Source organism: Passer montanus, unplaced genomic scaffold (genome assembly GCF_014805655.1).
Source record: "Passer montanus isolate IOZ18808 unplaced genomic scaffold, ASM1480565v1 scaffold69, whole genome shotgun sequence".
NCBI classification, from domain to species: domain Eukaryota; kingdom Metazoa; phylum Chordata; class Aves; order Passeriformes; family Passeridae; genus Passer; species Passer montanus.
Window position 1 is genome coordinate 1485762 of NW_024372036.1, and position 14068 is coordinate 1499829.

A 14068-nucleotide genomic window follows, 5' to 3' on the forward strand; every position below is an offset into this window, starting at 1 on the left:
GTAGTGCCCCCTGCAGCTGAGCTGGTTGGAGCTAAGGCTGGACTTTCCTGCCCAATATTCCAGGTTTGGAGTTTGGCCTGAGCTCCAGGACACCCTGATGGACCAAACTTCCACATCTTTGTGGCTTTCAAAAGCTCTTCCAGTTTCTGGGGGTGCTTGGTTTAATGCTCACTCCTCCTGACTGTGTCACCTGCTTGCAGCTTTGCAGCTTCTATTTCTGGATGTTCAGTGGGGAATTTCAATACATTTTATTATAGATTTGTTCCAAAGTTAAGATCCTGTATAGAAAGTGTAATTTTAATCTTCTGGCAGTGTTGCACAAAGGCTGGATTTCTTTATTCTTTAGCTTTGTGTTCCAGCTACTTAATAATATTGGAGGACAGTGTATAACATAAGATCTAACTCTTTTTTTTAGTCTGTGGATTCATTCACCTTTCATACAACATTTTGCAGTGTGCAGCAGAAATGTGTTGTGCTTTGGCCAGAAAATCACACAATAACTACTACAAGTAGTAATATTCATGTATCATTTCTGGAAGCTCTTAACAAAGAAAATAAATTAATTTTCCTTTGAAATTGTAAAAATAGGAATATACTGGAGTAGTACATAAAAAGATCTGCATTTAAATAAGGACCAGATTTGGTACATAAAGAGATTGTTAATATTGGTACTCAAGCTGGACATTTGGATTTATGCCTCATAATTTTTCCCTCTGTTTATATTTTTAAATTTACTTAAAGAACTTTGGATAATTTTTTCATATGTATGAATTGTCTTATTTAGAAGGGAAACACTGATCTTCATAGTATATGATTTACACATGGAATATTTGTTTTAAAATACAACACAAGTGAGTTCTATATTAATTTAAAATCACTGAATGGAAGATTAACACTCAGATTGCTGCTAACAGGGAAGGTCACTAAGGAGCTGAAGGGTTTCAATGTTTTCTGCCTCAAACCATCTAAAATTTAAATTTGAAATCTACATGAAATTTGCATCACATGAAATACTGTCATTTCTTTTTTAGGATAAAAGGTCTAAAATGTGTAATTAACATTGCAGCTTTTATTCTAGTATAAAAATACAACTGTTAATGATACAAGTATTATTAATATGACAGCATTTGTTTGCTAAGTGAGGGAATTTGTAATTTCTGAGCTAATTGATAGGGTGATGCTAAAAAAAGCTCTTTTGCGACCATGAAAAGGTTTGTAAGTGTCAATCTCAAGAATTAAAAGTATCCCTGGGATACTGCTGGTATTTTAATAAAGAATTGAGATAAATTGCACTTAACAGTTGAAATCAAAATAACACTTGTGTATTTCATTAAAGGTGGCAGGGTTTGGCCACAATAAACAAATAATTTCAGGAATGTAAGACATTAAAAAGAACTTTTCCATCTTCCTTTTGCAGAGCAAACATCAGAGGAGGCCAGCCAGAGTGCCAAAGTGCTGCGGAGCAGGACGTGCATCATCAACTACAAGAAACACATCAGGCTGTCCAGCGTGGGGGAGAAGAAGAACCCCCGCAGGTGTGCCACGCTGGCAGCCAGCAAGATCAAGATCATGAGCGATGCCAAGGAGGAATTATCCAGCTCAGAAAGTGTTTACCCCGTCAGGAAGAACCGCAAGCAGCTCCAGGGCAGCGTGTCCTCGGTGTGCAGGAAGAAGCTGTTCAACAGCTCGGAGGTGGAGGCTTGTTCCAAGTCTGAAAATGAGAGCGAGCAGGTTTCTGGCAGGAAAAAACCTTCCTGCCCTGAGCCTTCTGTTTCTAAAAGGAAATATATTATTGAGTCTGAGAATGAAAGGACTGACTCGGAGACAGAGACTGGGAAGCAGAGTGGTAACCACGTGCAGCCACACAAACCCCTCTGTGCTGCAGCTCTGAATAATAATTTTGACTACGACTCCTCGGAGGAGAATTCCACAAACCACAGGGTAGAAAATGGGGGAAAATGGGGGATTTCTAGGCAGGCAGCTTCAGCCCACAACCATTGTACGAGTAACTCCGAAGAGGAGGTAGATTCTGACTTGGCTAAACTTGAAACTAAAAATACCAGAGTAGCAGCAAATAAAAAACCCAGAGCTTCCTTCAAGAGATTAAAACGGGTGGATGACTTCAAGGAAACAACAGAATCCGAAACAGGGGGGAAAAAAGAGGAGAAAAGCTCTGTCTCCGAGGACGTGGAAGCAGCTGGGGCTGCAGGAAGCTCCAAAGCCAACTTCACCTGTTTCTCCTCGGACTCTGGAACCGACACCACCATCTGCAGCGACGCGGCGGAAACCAGGAAGCGCAAGAGGAAATCCAAAGGCGGCAGGAAGGAAACCCTGAACCACGACTCCCTGAAGCCTTGCAGGAGGCCGCAGCGCAGGAAACGGCGGAAAGGCAGCCAGGAGCAGGACTCGGAGGAGGTGGAGTTCGGCGAGTGCCGGCGGCGGCGGCGCTCCAAGATCCGCACGCGCAACGGCGGCCGGCGCACCGTGCGCTACCACGAACACGACGACGACAGAGCCCTCGAGGAGGCCGCCTGCGAGACGTAACCTTAACTAAAGGATAGCCAGCCCATCTCTATTTTTTTTGTTGGTTTTTTTTTTCTTTTTCTTTTTTTTTTTTTTGGTAGGAATACTAGAACTCCTGGTGGGTGCTGGCTCTTCTTTGTCCTACATTTCAGGGAATATATTTATATTTTTCTATGAAAAAGTTATGAATGTGATTAGATGATGACTTTTCTCCTTTTTCATATTTTGACTTGCACTTGCCTGCCCATGTAGCAGCATTTAGCACAGATGCCAAAATGTGCCTCATTATAGGGGCAATTTTTTTGTCTTTACTGGTATTTTATTACATATAAACAAGAGTTAAAAAATGTTAAAACACTGCAAACAGGTTAATAGCAGTATGTTGAGTATTATTGTTATGGGTGCTGCAATGAAATACTACCTAGGTCATGCAACATTCAAGAACAGATTTCAAACATCTCTAATGCTGTATGAAATCATCTACAATAGTAACTTCTAAACAATAGTACACACTCTAAAATCCTGGTGGATGCAAGCATTGCTTCCAGGGAGGAATGAAAAGGCTGATACCTTCCCAGCTCAATCAGTGCAGGTGTTCAGTGTCCTGTGCTTGCATTGCTGACAAGCAGTGACCAGTGAAGAAGTTGATTTGCCACTTCCAGAGGCTTTGGTGACCAGAGGGTTCTGCTGACAGGTAGTACATCATTAATGTGACTTCTATACTGTAAACTTTTAACATTATGAAATGCAGGTGAACTCTTGGGCCTAAAGGGTTTTTGTGTGTTTTCTTTATAAAATAGAAAAACAAACAAAACACTTGTTCTGTTTTCTTTATGCGTGGAAAGCTTGAGGTGCAGGATTCCCACATTCCAGACCTTTTTTTGCTACGTTTCTGTTGTTCCTCCATATTTAAAGTGTTTGAATGTTGGATTTCCCATTGATTAAACCTTACCAGTTTCTGAGCAATGCAGTATATCTCCTGTTTTCACAATGTTTGAGGTGGCTCTCGTTGACAAGAAGGAAAATTTCTCCAGGAAAATAACCTGTAAGACCCTGGTTTAACACATATCAACAACAAAAACACACAGCAGCTCCAAATTCTTAGTTTCCATGAAAGTCCCTGGTTTAACACATATCAACAACAAAAACACACAGCAGCTCCAAATTCTTAGTTTCCCCTGGAATTGTGCTGGTGGGAGCCCCAAGTTGGCTGCCCCCAGCCCAACACCAGGGAATATCTGCTCCTTCCTCCTCTTCTCTGCAGCTTCCCTTTCTCACACCTTGGAAAACTTGGTCATTCCTGATCTCATCATTCAGTAGAAGATGTGGCAGAATATCAGATTTATCCTAACCTAGCTCATGTGAACTGAAATAGCAACTTTGGGAATTGGTTTTCCAGCAGGTTGGACTGGTAGTGGCATCCAGAAGGGTTTGGGGGTAAAAAAATTATTGCAGCTGAACAATCCTGGTGAATAATCACAGAATCTGTACAAATGGAAATTATCATGGAAAATGGGGCTGCCATCAGTGAGAGCCACTTCTCCAACACCCTCACTGATATTGATTGCATTTACCATCACTTTTGCTATCCCAGTTTTATCTCAGAACAGAGAAATACTCTTTTTTTTCCTTCCTTAAAACTTCCATGTGAAGTCAAAAAATAATTTCAATGGTTCTTGTCCCAGGAAGTTTTATTTAGAGCATAGTCTTTAATGGGATGCAGCAGAATTCTGTAAATTCAAGACAAGTGTTTATCTGGATTCTTTATTTGGTTTCTGAAATACAAACAGAGTTGTGTTTAGTGATAAAACTTGAAGGTGGCTTTGTGTTTTCTTTGAGAAGCAAACTTTGTATAAGATAGTAAGTCCACCATTTTTTTATCTTTTCCATAAACTTTATTGTTTAGTAGCTGCTTATTCTCAGTGTTCTCTGGAGTACAACCTCCAATTTGGGAAAAATTGAACTGAACATCAGAGTTTTTATTGATTTTCAGTTTGAACAGCTAAAATCTGGCTGGTAGGTTTGTGTTTCTAATCTAGGCTTAGATTTACAGAGCTGGTTTTCTTTCAGGGGCTGTGCTCTGTCACTGCACACACAGGTTCATGATCCCCAAAAGCTGGAGAAGGTTCTGGCCTTTGGGGCTGCAGATCCCAGAGGGAGTCACTGCCTTAGGGACCCTGACTCTTTCATTTTGTAGGCAAAGCATGTGCTGCTCTGTATTTCCTAATTTTATACACATAGTGGGAAGAGAAATTATTAAACTGGAAAGGTATTTTGAGTCACCCTTTTAAAATGTATTTATTTTTAATTTATTAAAGGAGCATGGTGGCTCTTACAGAACTGGGAGTCCTTTCATATTCCTTTAAGTGAGCATTTTTTGTTTGGTCTAGCTGTACTCAGGGAAGTAAAGTAGTAGGCCTTTTAAAGTATGAGGGTTTTTTTAATGTGACATTTGGGGGGTGTTTTGGTTTGTTTTAGAGCAGGACCTGAGTCTGTGATGGTGATCAGGCAGCTTGGAACAGAGGGAAACATTAAAGTGCAGGACAGAATCGTAAAGGAGTCAAATTCTTTCATGTTACAGGCTTTGATGATGTACATGTGTTAGTGGACCAAAGTAAAGCTGTGCATACACCTGGAATTTCACTGTGCTCTTATTTGGTTCAACCAGGCCAAGGGACAACAGCCCCGTGGGGCTGGAAAGCTGGAAAAGCCCTGGGGGTGCTGGGGACAGGGCTGGACACGAGCCCAGGGGTGCCCAGGTGGGCAAGAGGCCCCTGGCAGCTGGGCTGGATGAGGAATTGTGTGTCCAGCAGGAGCAGGGCAGGGATTGTCCCTCTGTGCTGGCTCTGAGAGGCCCCTCCAGGGCTGTGCCCAGTTCTGCTCCTGCAGGAGAGACCTGGAGGGGCTGGAGCGTGTCCAGGGCAGGGAACGGAGCTGGGAAGGGGCTGGAGCCCCAGCAGGGGCTGAGGGAGCTGGGAAGGGGCTGAGGCTGGAGCAAAGGAGGCTCAGGGGCCCTTGTGGCTCTGCACAAGTCCCTGACAGGAGGGGACAGCCGGGGGGTCGGGCTCTGCTCCAGGGAACAGGGACAGGACAAAACGACACCGAGGTCAGGCAGCGGAGGTTTAAATGGGATATCTGGATGATTTTCTCCACTGAATGGATGGTTAATCCTTGGAAAGGATGCGATGGAGTTCCCATCTCTGCGAGTTCCCCTCAGCCGTCCGGAGCTGCCCCGTGTGGGCTCCGCTCCCGCTCGGAGCCTCCCGGGCGAGCTCGGCGCTGAGGGCGGCGCCGCGCAGGCGCAGTGGCGGCCATGGCGACCTTCTTCGGCGAGGTGGTGGTGGCCCCGTCCCGGGCCGGCCTGGACGAGGAGGAGGAGGCGCGGGAGGAGACGCCCGAGGACCGGGAGATCCGCAGGGAGATCGAGAAGAAAAGGTACCGGCAGCGCGGGGGGCTCGGGCTGGAGCGCAGGGGAAAGTCCTTCCCCAGAGGGTGCTGGCGCTGCCCAGGGAATGGGCACGGCCCGAGGCTGCCGGAGCTCCTTTGGCTGCCCGGGGTGGGGTTGTTGGGAATCAAAACCGGGCCAGGAGCTGGGTTTGGATGGTCCCTGTGGGTCCCTCCCAGCTCGGGCTGTCGTGGGTTCTTTCCGCAGGGAGGTGGAGGTGCTGTGGGCCTGTGCCGAGCAGCCCCTGGTGTGCTCCAGGTTCGTCGTGGCCATCGGGCGGAACGCTGCGGGTGCGTGCCGGAGCGGGACTGAGGGCTGGGGGTAAATCTGGGCAGGCAGAGGGTGCCAGGGAGGTGGAAATGTGCCAGGACATTCCCTGCTCCAGCCCCAGTGTCCAACCTGGCCTTGGGCACTGCCAGGGATCCAGGGGCAGCCACAGCTGCTCTGGCAATTCCATCCCAGCCCTGCCCACCCTGCCAGGGAACAATTCCTCGTTGCCAAGATCCCATCCAGCCCTGCCCTCCTTGAGTTCAGCTCATTCCCCCTTGTCTTGTCATCCCATTACCTTTTGAAAAATCCCTCTCCAGCCTTCTTTAAGCCCCTCTATTTGCTGCATGTAAGAGCAGAGGTTAAACCTGGAGGCAGCCGAGTTGTCCAAAGAAAGCTGAAGTTCCTCTGTACGTGTGAAACACAGTTATTGTGACAGCTGTTTACTCCTCCTGAAAATTGATGTATTTTCAGTTGAATAGGAAAAGTGAAGGTATGTTTATTTTGGGATTTTAGTTAGGACAATCCCCCTTTACCTGGCTTTTGTTTGGTAAACTCTCTGGGATTGTTTATTAATTGGCAAAAGTTTTGATCTAATAGTACCCAGAAGTCTTGCTTGCATTTAAGTCACATTTAAATGACAGCTAGATTTTATCAAAGCTGACTTTGCTACTTTGTTTGGGTTTTGTTCAGGTTTCTCCTTGAAAAATGGTAAATAGGTATTTTGGATCTGTCTTCTGTAGCTTTTGACAGGAAACTGATTTATGAACATTTTTTTTACCACACTCTTGCCTCTGTTTTCTAGAACCAGTGTAATAGCTCTGCCTTGCTGCTTCAGTGAGTTTTGCTTTTAATCTGCTATGTCAGAAAGTATTAGAGACTTAATATCTCACATCCTTAATTAATACTAAGAAATTTGAAGTTGATTGTAATAGTATAATTCCCAAAAACAAGTGATTTTTGTGTTAGGGATCTGTATATCTTGAACATCTCTTCATCTTTTTTAATTTGAGTACAGAGGGGCTAATCACATCGCTGATGTTTCCTAGATTTGGTCAGGAAATCTAAGTTGATAAAAATGAGTTATCCTTCCTTCAGATTGCAAAGGAATAATTAAATTTAGTCCAGCTATTTGTAAAGCAGAGGTTTTATTCTTTATAAAATAACAGCATTTTAAATGGGTTTTTGCAGCTTTCCTGTCGTCTTTTATCCTGGATTCTGTGTGCTGGGAAGTGGTTGGAGTTGTGAAGCTGTGGAATGAGTGGTGCAGGACATCCAGCACCACAAATGTGCTCCCCACAGACTCTTTCTGCTTGTTCTACAGATTGATATCAGATCCCACAGTAAGTGACTCGAGCAGTAATTCCTCTGGGGTTTGGCTTTCTGAAAAAGAGAGCCTTCATCCACCCCCAAACAAGGCACTGCAGGATCATGGGTTAATCTCATAAGTGATCTGAAGGGTTAATTCTCACTAAAACTGTGTGAAGTTCTGTCTGGAGCTCAGCACAGAGATGTCACAGCCCCGTGGCTTCACTGCATTTGTAAGCAAAAAAATCCTCATTGAAACAGAGTTAAAGAAACCCAAAATTGTCTGCAGCCACATCACCCTTACAGGTGATGATGAGCTGCTGTTGTGCCCTTTAAACCACTTGCTTACACAAGTTTTTACTTTTTTTAGGTTTTATTGTGCCAGTGTAGTTGCTACGTGGCTGAGGATCAACAGTTCCAGTGGCTTGAGAAGGTAAAACTGGCAAGAAAATAAATGGAGTCATGAAATCCTGAGGGTGGGGATCTTGCTCTCTGATACTTTAACCATGACAGTGTTAAATAAGTTTCCCCTGTGGTTTTCTTTTATTAAATATTCAAAAATAGATAAATTTACCCTCTGCAGGATGTGAGAAATCCTTTTCAAGATGCTGCCAGCTGTATCTGCTGTAAGCTCCCAGCTGAGTGCAGTCACTCCTTCTGGACAGTTTCAGTTTTGTTGGCCCTTAACCACTTCCCAAACCTTTTTCCTGCTTGCTTTTCATTTCCCATGGCTTATTTCAGCTGCATTTCACCTCTGGGAGAATTTTTTCCTCCAAAAAACCAGCAGCAATTTGTCCAGCTGCCAAAGGATCACCAGACAAACCAGTTGTGGAGCTCCTGGTGGATGGTGTCACCTGCTGGGAGTGTTCTGTGCCTTTCCCAGGTTTAACATTCCCAGGGCCTCAGCCCAGCATCACCCAGGTACAGGAGCACTGCTGGCTCAGGGGAGTCCCTCCAAATATCATCATTTTGATTTTAATAAGATAAAGCCAAGGGCTGAATGTTCCTCCTCTTGATTTTCCTGATGGATTTGGGTCACTGCTTTGCCTGGAGGAAGTGTGGCTTATTTTGTCTTGCTGTCTGTCTGCTCCCTCCCTGCCTGCCTGCCTTTAAATCTCTGCTGAGCTGATGCACCAGCAGGGATTCTAAAGCTGGGCTTAGAGGAAAGTACAGCTTGGCTGGGGGATCACAGCTCATGTGGAAGTTTAAAACCCCTGAGACCTCAGATGTTTTGGTGTATTCCACACGTTCCTGCACTTAATTTAAAGTGGGATTGCAGAAGAGAGATGGCTGGGGGTTGTTGTCTTCCCCAGTTGTTTGGGATATGTGTGATTTCCAGTGTGGGTGTTCCTGAACAGTAGGAGTGTGGTTGGACCAAGTCAATGCTCCTGAGTATTTTTAGATTTTGTGGTTATTGGTATTTTCAAATGTGCAGCAGAAACAATGTGCTGGCAATCTTTTTGCTTTTCATGTGAGTGGCAGCCCTGTTCTGTGTGTAAATCTTGATTTACTGAGCATCTCCCATCTCCACAAGCCAGATCTTCACATCTGGGTGTGTTTTCTCTGTAAGGATCACTGACAAACCAGAACACACAGGTTGGAGTTTTGCAGCCATGAATTCCAGCCTGTGTTCCCAACAAAGCAAGTGGAAAATAGGTGGGCTTCTGAATATTTGTCAGATTTCTGTCACAGTGGTGACACAGTGACAGTGATGGGATGGCACAGGCAGCTTTCCTCCTGGAACTGGTACACAGACAGAAACAGACAAGTTTCTGTCACAGTTTCCAAATTCTCTTATTTTTTTTCCTTGTTGGTATTTTGTAATGGCCAGAAGGTTTTGTACTTCAAAACTTTGTTCTTTGAACATGAGAAAGAAAATTTAGGGTTCTCTTTCTCAATTCAACTTGAATAGATAAATAAAATCTGTGCATTCAAAATAAAGTCTCTTACAATATTGTAGGACATCTGGGGAGCACAATTTTCATTTCAAATGTTATGCAGCTCAGTGAACTGCTTGTTTTTATTTGGAATCCTTTCTGGAATCACCATTAATTAAAGGAGTAAATCTTAATGTATTGAATAGAAAGTGCTGAAAACCTAAAACCTCTTCAGAAGATCACTTGACTCTGTAAATATGTCAGCTGTTATTTTGAGGTTTTTATCTCCATCCCAGGAGCAATGCCTGGGAAATTTCTACCTGAAGGCTGTGATTCAGACTGGTTTTGCTCCTGCAAACCTGAGTTCAAGTGCCCTTTGCTCTGAAATTGAAATGAATCCTTGAGGTTCCTCTGCTTTTATTGTGAGAAGAGAACTTTTGCTGATGTATTTTTTTTTTTTGAATTTCAGGTTTTTGGCTCCATGCAGAAGAAAGGCTTGCAAGTGACCATCCTTTCCACGTGTCCTGTAGCTGATTATAAAACTCAGGAATCCACTCTGACACTTGTATCTCCATTCCTGAAAGCCTTGAAGACCAAAGAATTCCAGGAGCAGGTCTGCTGCCCGCTGCTGGAGCAGCCCAACATTGTGAGGGACCTTCCTGCTGCTGGTACTTGGCAATTTCAGTTATTTACAGAATTCCCCCTGGGGAGCATCCCACTGCAATTAGAATTTTTGCTTAATTGTGGGAACTGGCTGACAAGTCAGCTTTTTAAAAATTAATTACTGCCAGATTCACATCTAACACATTGCCCTGGAAAATAGGGATAATTTTCCAAACCAGCCACAAATCATTTCACCAGTTATGTGTGGGACAGAAGTACTGGGAAATTCTCCAGTATAGCCTTATAAAGCATATTGTGCAGTGAGGTTTTTTGGATATTTTACTTAGGAATTAAATAAGTTTTATTAAGAATTTTTTTCACCTGAGCATCCAAAGTAAAAGCTCATAAAGTCCTTTCTGTATATAACAGGAAAGGAAGCTTGCACAGGTCTACTGATCCACCTCATGGAAAAATTAGGTTCAGTTTTATTATGTAATTTAATAAGAACCTAGATTTTTTCATCCTAGAATCCCTAATGGTAGCAGCATGAGGAAAAGCTTGTCTGGCAGGAGTTAAAGTGGATGATTTTTTCTTGTTCACATTCCTTTTTATGGTTTGTTTGTTTTTTGGTGGGTTTTTTTGGTTATTTTTTGGGGGAGTGTTTGGGTTTTTTGCAGACGTTGCTATTCTTTTTTTTTATTTTTATTTTTTATTAGATATTTAATAAAATATTTTGTTGTTTTTATTTATTTAATTATTAAATATTTATTAATTGATGAGACATATTGAATATTTTGTTATTAAATATTTAATACAATATTTTCTTGGTTTTATTTATTTAATTATTAAATATTTATTAATTATTTGATGAAACATATTGAATATTTTGTTATTAAATATTTAATACACTATTTTCTTGGTTTTATTTATTTAATTAATTATTTATTGTATAATTTTTTTTTTATTTATTCGTTTTTATGTACAGTTTCCAGGTAAGGTATGTGCCAGGAAGAAACCCCTGCATTTAACTAATTTTTGGTTTTAACTAATTTTTGGTTTTGACTAATTTTTGGTTTTAACTAATTTTCCTTGTCTAGCTGGGGGATGAGGAGTGGCTGCTGCAGCAGTCAGAATCCTGAGCTGGTAATTTAACTCCCATGGGTTTAAAATTGTGATTTTTGTACACAGCCCAGAGGTTCCTTTTGTGCTGAGTTGACCAGAGGTGTTCTTTTGCCCTTGTTCAGTGCTGAGTTACTGCCAGGTGTGGCAGATCCCTGCAGTGCTGTACCAGTGCTACACTGATGTCATCAAGCTGGACACGGTGACCATTGAAGCCTTCAAGCCTCTGCTCTCTTCTGAACTCCTCAAGAGTTTAGCCAAGGTAAAATTCCATATTTAAAGTCGAGGGGAGCTTTTGTCTGGTTTCATCTCTTGCATTCTGCTGGGTTTGTTCCCCTGTGGGGATTGCATCTGAAAAGGCAGAAAAATGCAGATTTTAATGGCAGTGCTTTGTACCTGCTGTAACATCTGTGTGGCTTAGAAACAATCAATCTACAGCCTCCTTCAAAACTTCCTTTTGAATTTTCAGGCTCTTCTAATGGTATGGATATATCAGGGAGAGGTTTCTTGTGCTTGTCTAAGCTGCAGTTTCCTTTGGAGTTGCCTCATTTAAAACTTTTGAGCTTTCTGTTTTCTGGTTTTTTTAATTATTTTTACATTTTATATTCATATACCAGATGGCTCTGTTCTAGCTCTATATCTGCCTCTCTTCTGGCATACAGGAAAGTTTCTTAAAATGACCCATTTTGACCTTTGACTTCTTTTTGGAGCTAAAAGGCCACATTTCTGAAAAAATTTTTACACTAATCCAGCAGCTGTGAAATGCAGCCTGGCCTTGAACACTTCCAGGGATGGGGCTGCCACAATTTCTGTGTGCCACCACCCTCACAGTAAATTCCATTGCTCTATAAATTCCCATTGCAGCTCCTAAAATGAATGTTTTACTCGTTCTGAAATGTTTTCAATTGAATTCTGGTTGGTTGAGAACACTTTGAACCCAGATTTGAATGTCCAGAGAGGCCTGTGTGTACTGAGGTGTTTATTTCACTGAAATCAGTTTTCAGTGCAGCTCATTCTGTTCTGCTGAGTAAGTCTGAGTGAGATATAAATACTTAAACTCCAAAGGAGAACAATGGCAGAGACTCTTCCCCTCATGTCCAAGCAGAGAGGAATGCAAAACAATAAATCCCATTTTCTTCCTGCACTGCTGATTCCTGTGGATAACTTCATTCAGAAGACCTGAGTTTTGCTCAGTTAATATCTTAATAAAAGTGATGTTAATATATTTAATTAATCTAATTAAATGATATCTAATTATTTAATTATAATATCTAATAAAAGTTAGTTAAAATATTAATAAAAGTGACGTTCAGAGTATTGAAAATGGGGCCAGGGGAGCTCTTGCTTTGCTCCCAGCACTGTGGTGATGTTGATCCTCTCTTCCTTTCCCCAGGATGCCTCTGAAAGCACAAAGATTTTGAAGAAGTTCCTGACAGCCAGTGAAACTCACAATAACATCTACATCTGACAAGGACAGTTATGCTGCACTTTTGTAAACTCCAGTTTCTTCTCCAGAGGACTTCTGGGATTTTTTTTTTCTTTGAAGTAGAATAAATTTCAGTAGATTTTTACTTTTCCACTCATTTTTGTTGCTTTTAACTTCATCACTGAACACCCTTCTGCATGGCTTGAAGACTTTTTTCTGGAGTGACTTCAGGAATGATCTCTTGGATATGAAAAGCAACTCCTTTTTCTCCTCCTGAAGGGATTGTCTTACCTAAAGTATTCCTTTTTTATTTTAAAGAGGAAAATGGAGACAAGGAATTCTGTCTGTATCTAACAAGACCTCTCCCTTTTTTATTTTGGGAGCTGAAGGTTTTTCTAATATTTGATGTTGTTAAAAGATTTGTTTGTGATCAAAGAAATGCATTCTCTGTTCTTTTCCATCCACTGAGAATTTTGCTTATGTTTATTTATGGCTCCATATTTTTAATGTATATATTGGTACAAAATGCAGTAATTAAAGTATGGTAAATGCCTTTAAAACTTGCCAGTGAAAAATAACCTCTCCTGGTCAAAGGGGCTGGCAGGTCACAGGCTGCTTCAGCTGGATTTGCTGGGCAAACTGATTTAATTCACTTTAAAACACCAGAATTTGGGCAATAGTAGGAATAATAAAAGATCTCTTAGAGCATGTGATTTTTAGAGGAAAGTAAAAGGCTTTAAAGTGTCTCAGAAAATTCTCTGGAAGTTGGTAACAATTTTAGCAGTTTATTTCAAGAATTAACTAGGATTGAGGTGCAGTTTTGAGTTGTACTCTGTTTAAATTAACATTTTGTTTAAGAAAACTTTATTGTTTTATTAATTTGCTCCCTGGTAATTCTGTTCTCTGCTGGGTGCAGCTTTGATTTACACTGGATGCTCAGTGGATATTTCTGAACAGTGTTTTCCTTCCCAGAGCTGTCACTGATTTAAATTTCAGTTCAGGTAATTACAGATGAGCACATCTTGCCTAAAGTGGTGCTGGATTTTGGAACAAATTCTGTTTATTTATTCTGTTTAGTGCCTAAAGTGGTGCTGGATTTTGGAACTGGATTTTGGAACAAATTCTGTTTATTTTTCCCCATTTTCTGTCCATCCTTTTAATTGATAAATTTGCTTTATGTGTGATCTGAGCTGACAATTCTGTTGTTTTGAAAGTTGGCTGCACCATTTTCTTACTTTTATGTGTTTGGTTGGTAATAAATAAAGCAGATAACAAGAAATGTCTTTAACAGTAAATTATGCAGACCCTTAGAGGAACTGTGAATGTATTTCTGGTATTGGTGTGGTCACCCAGGCACTTGGCAATGTTTTAAAACAGTTACTACATTACATTTATTTCAGTTTTTACTACCTGGCTTAATGCTGGGGTGTGAGATGCTCCTAAACACCTTGAATAAAAGTGGGAAACAAAAAACCATGGCAGCCTGGGAGATGAAATCAG

General features: G+C 41.7%; 2 protein-coding genes across 2 annotated transcripts in view; both read left to right on the plus strand.

Annotated features, from left to right (window-relative positions):
- BRWD1 (bromodomain and WD repeat domain containing 1) overlaps positions 1-3608 on the plus strand; it is a 43386-nt gene extending 39778 nt beyond the window's left edge. The window contains exon 41 of the mRNA XM_039729371.1: positions 1418-3608. Within this exon, the coding sequence (XP_039585305.1) occupies positions 1418-2544 (1127 nt within the window). The 3' untranslated portion in view covers positions 2545-3608. The remainder of the gene's footprint in view (positions 1-1417) is intronic.
- A 2213-nt stretch (positions 3609-5821) lies between these two features.
- Positions 5822-13128, plus strand: PSMG1 (proteasome assembly chaperone 1). The gene is made up of 7 exons (XM_039729479.1): positions 5822-5958; positions 6176-6258; positions 7427-7578; positions 7914-7976; positions 9890-10088; positions 11268-11404; positions 12536-13128. Exons 1-7 carry the CDS (start codon positions 5837-5839, stop codon positions 12608-12610), a joined length of 831 nt encoding a protein of 276 aa, XP_039585413.1. The 5' UTR covers positions 5822-5836; the 3' UTR covers positions 12611-13128.
- The last annotated feature ends 940 nt before the right edge of the window (positions 13129-14068 follow it).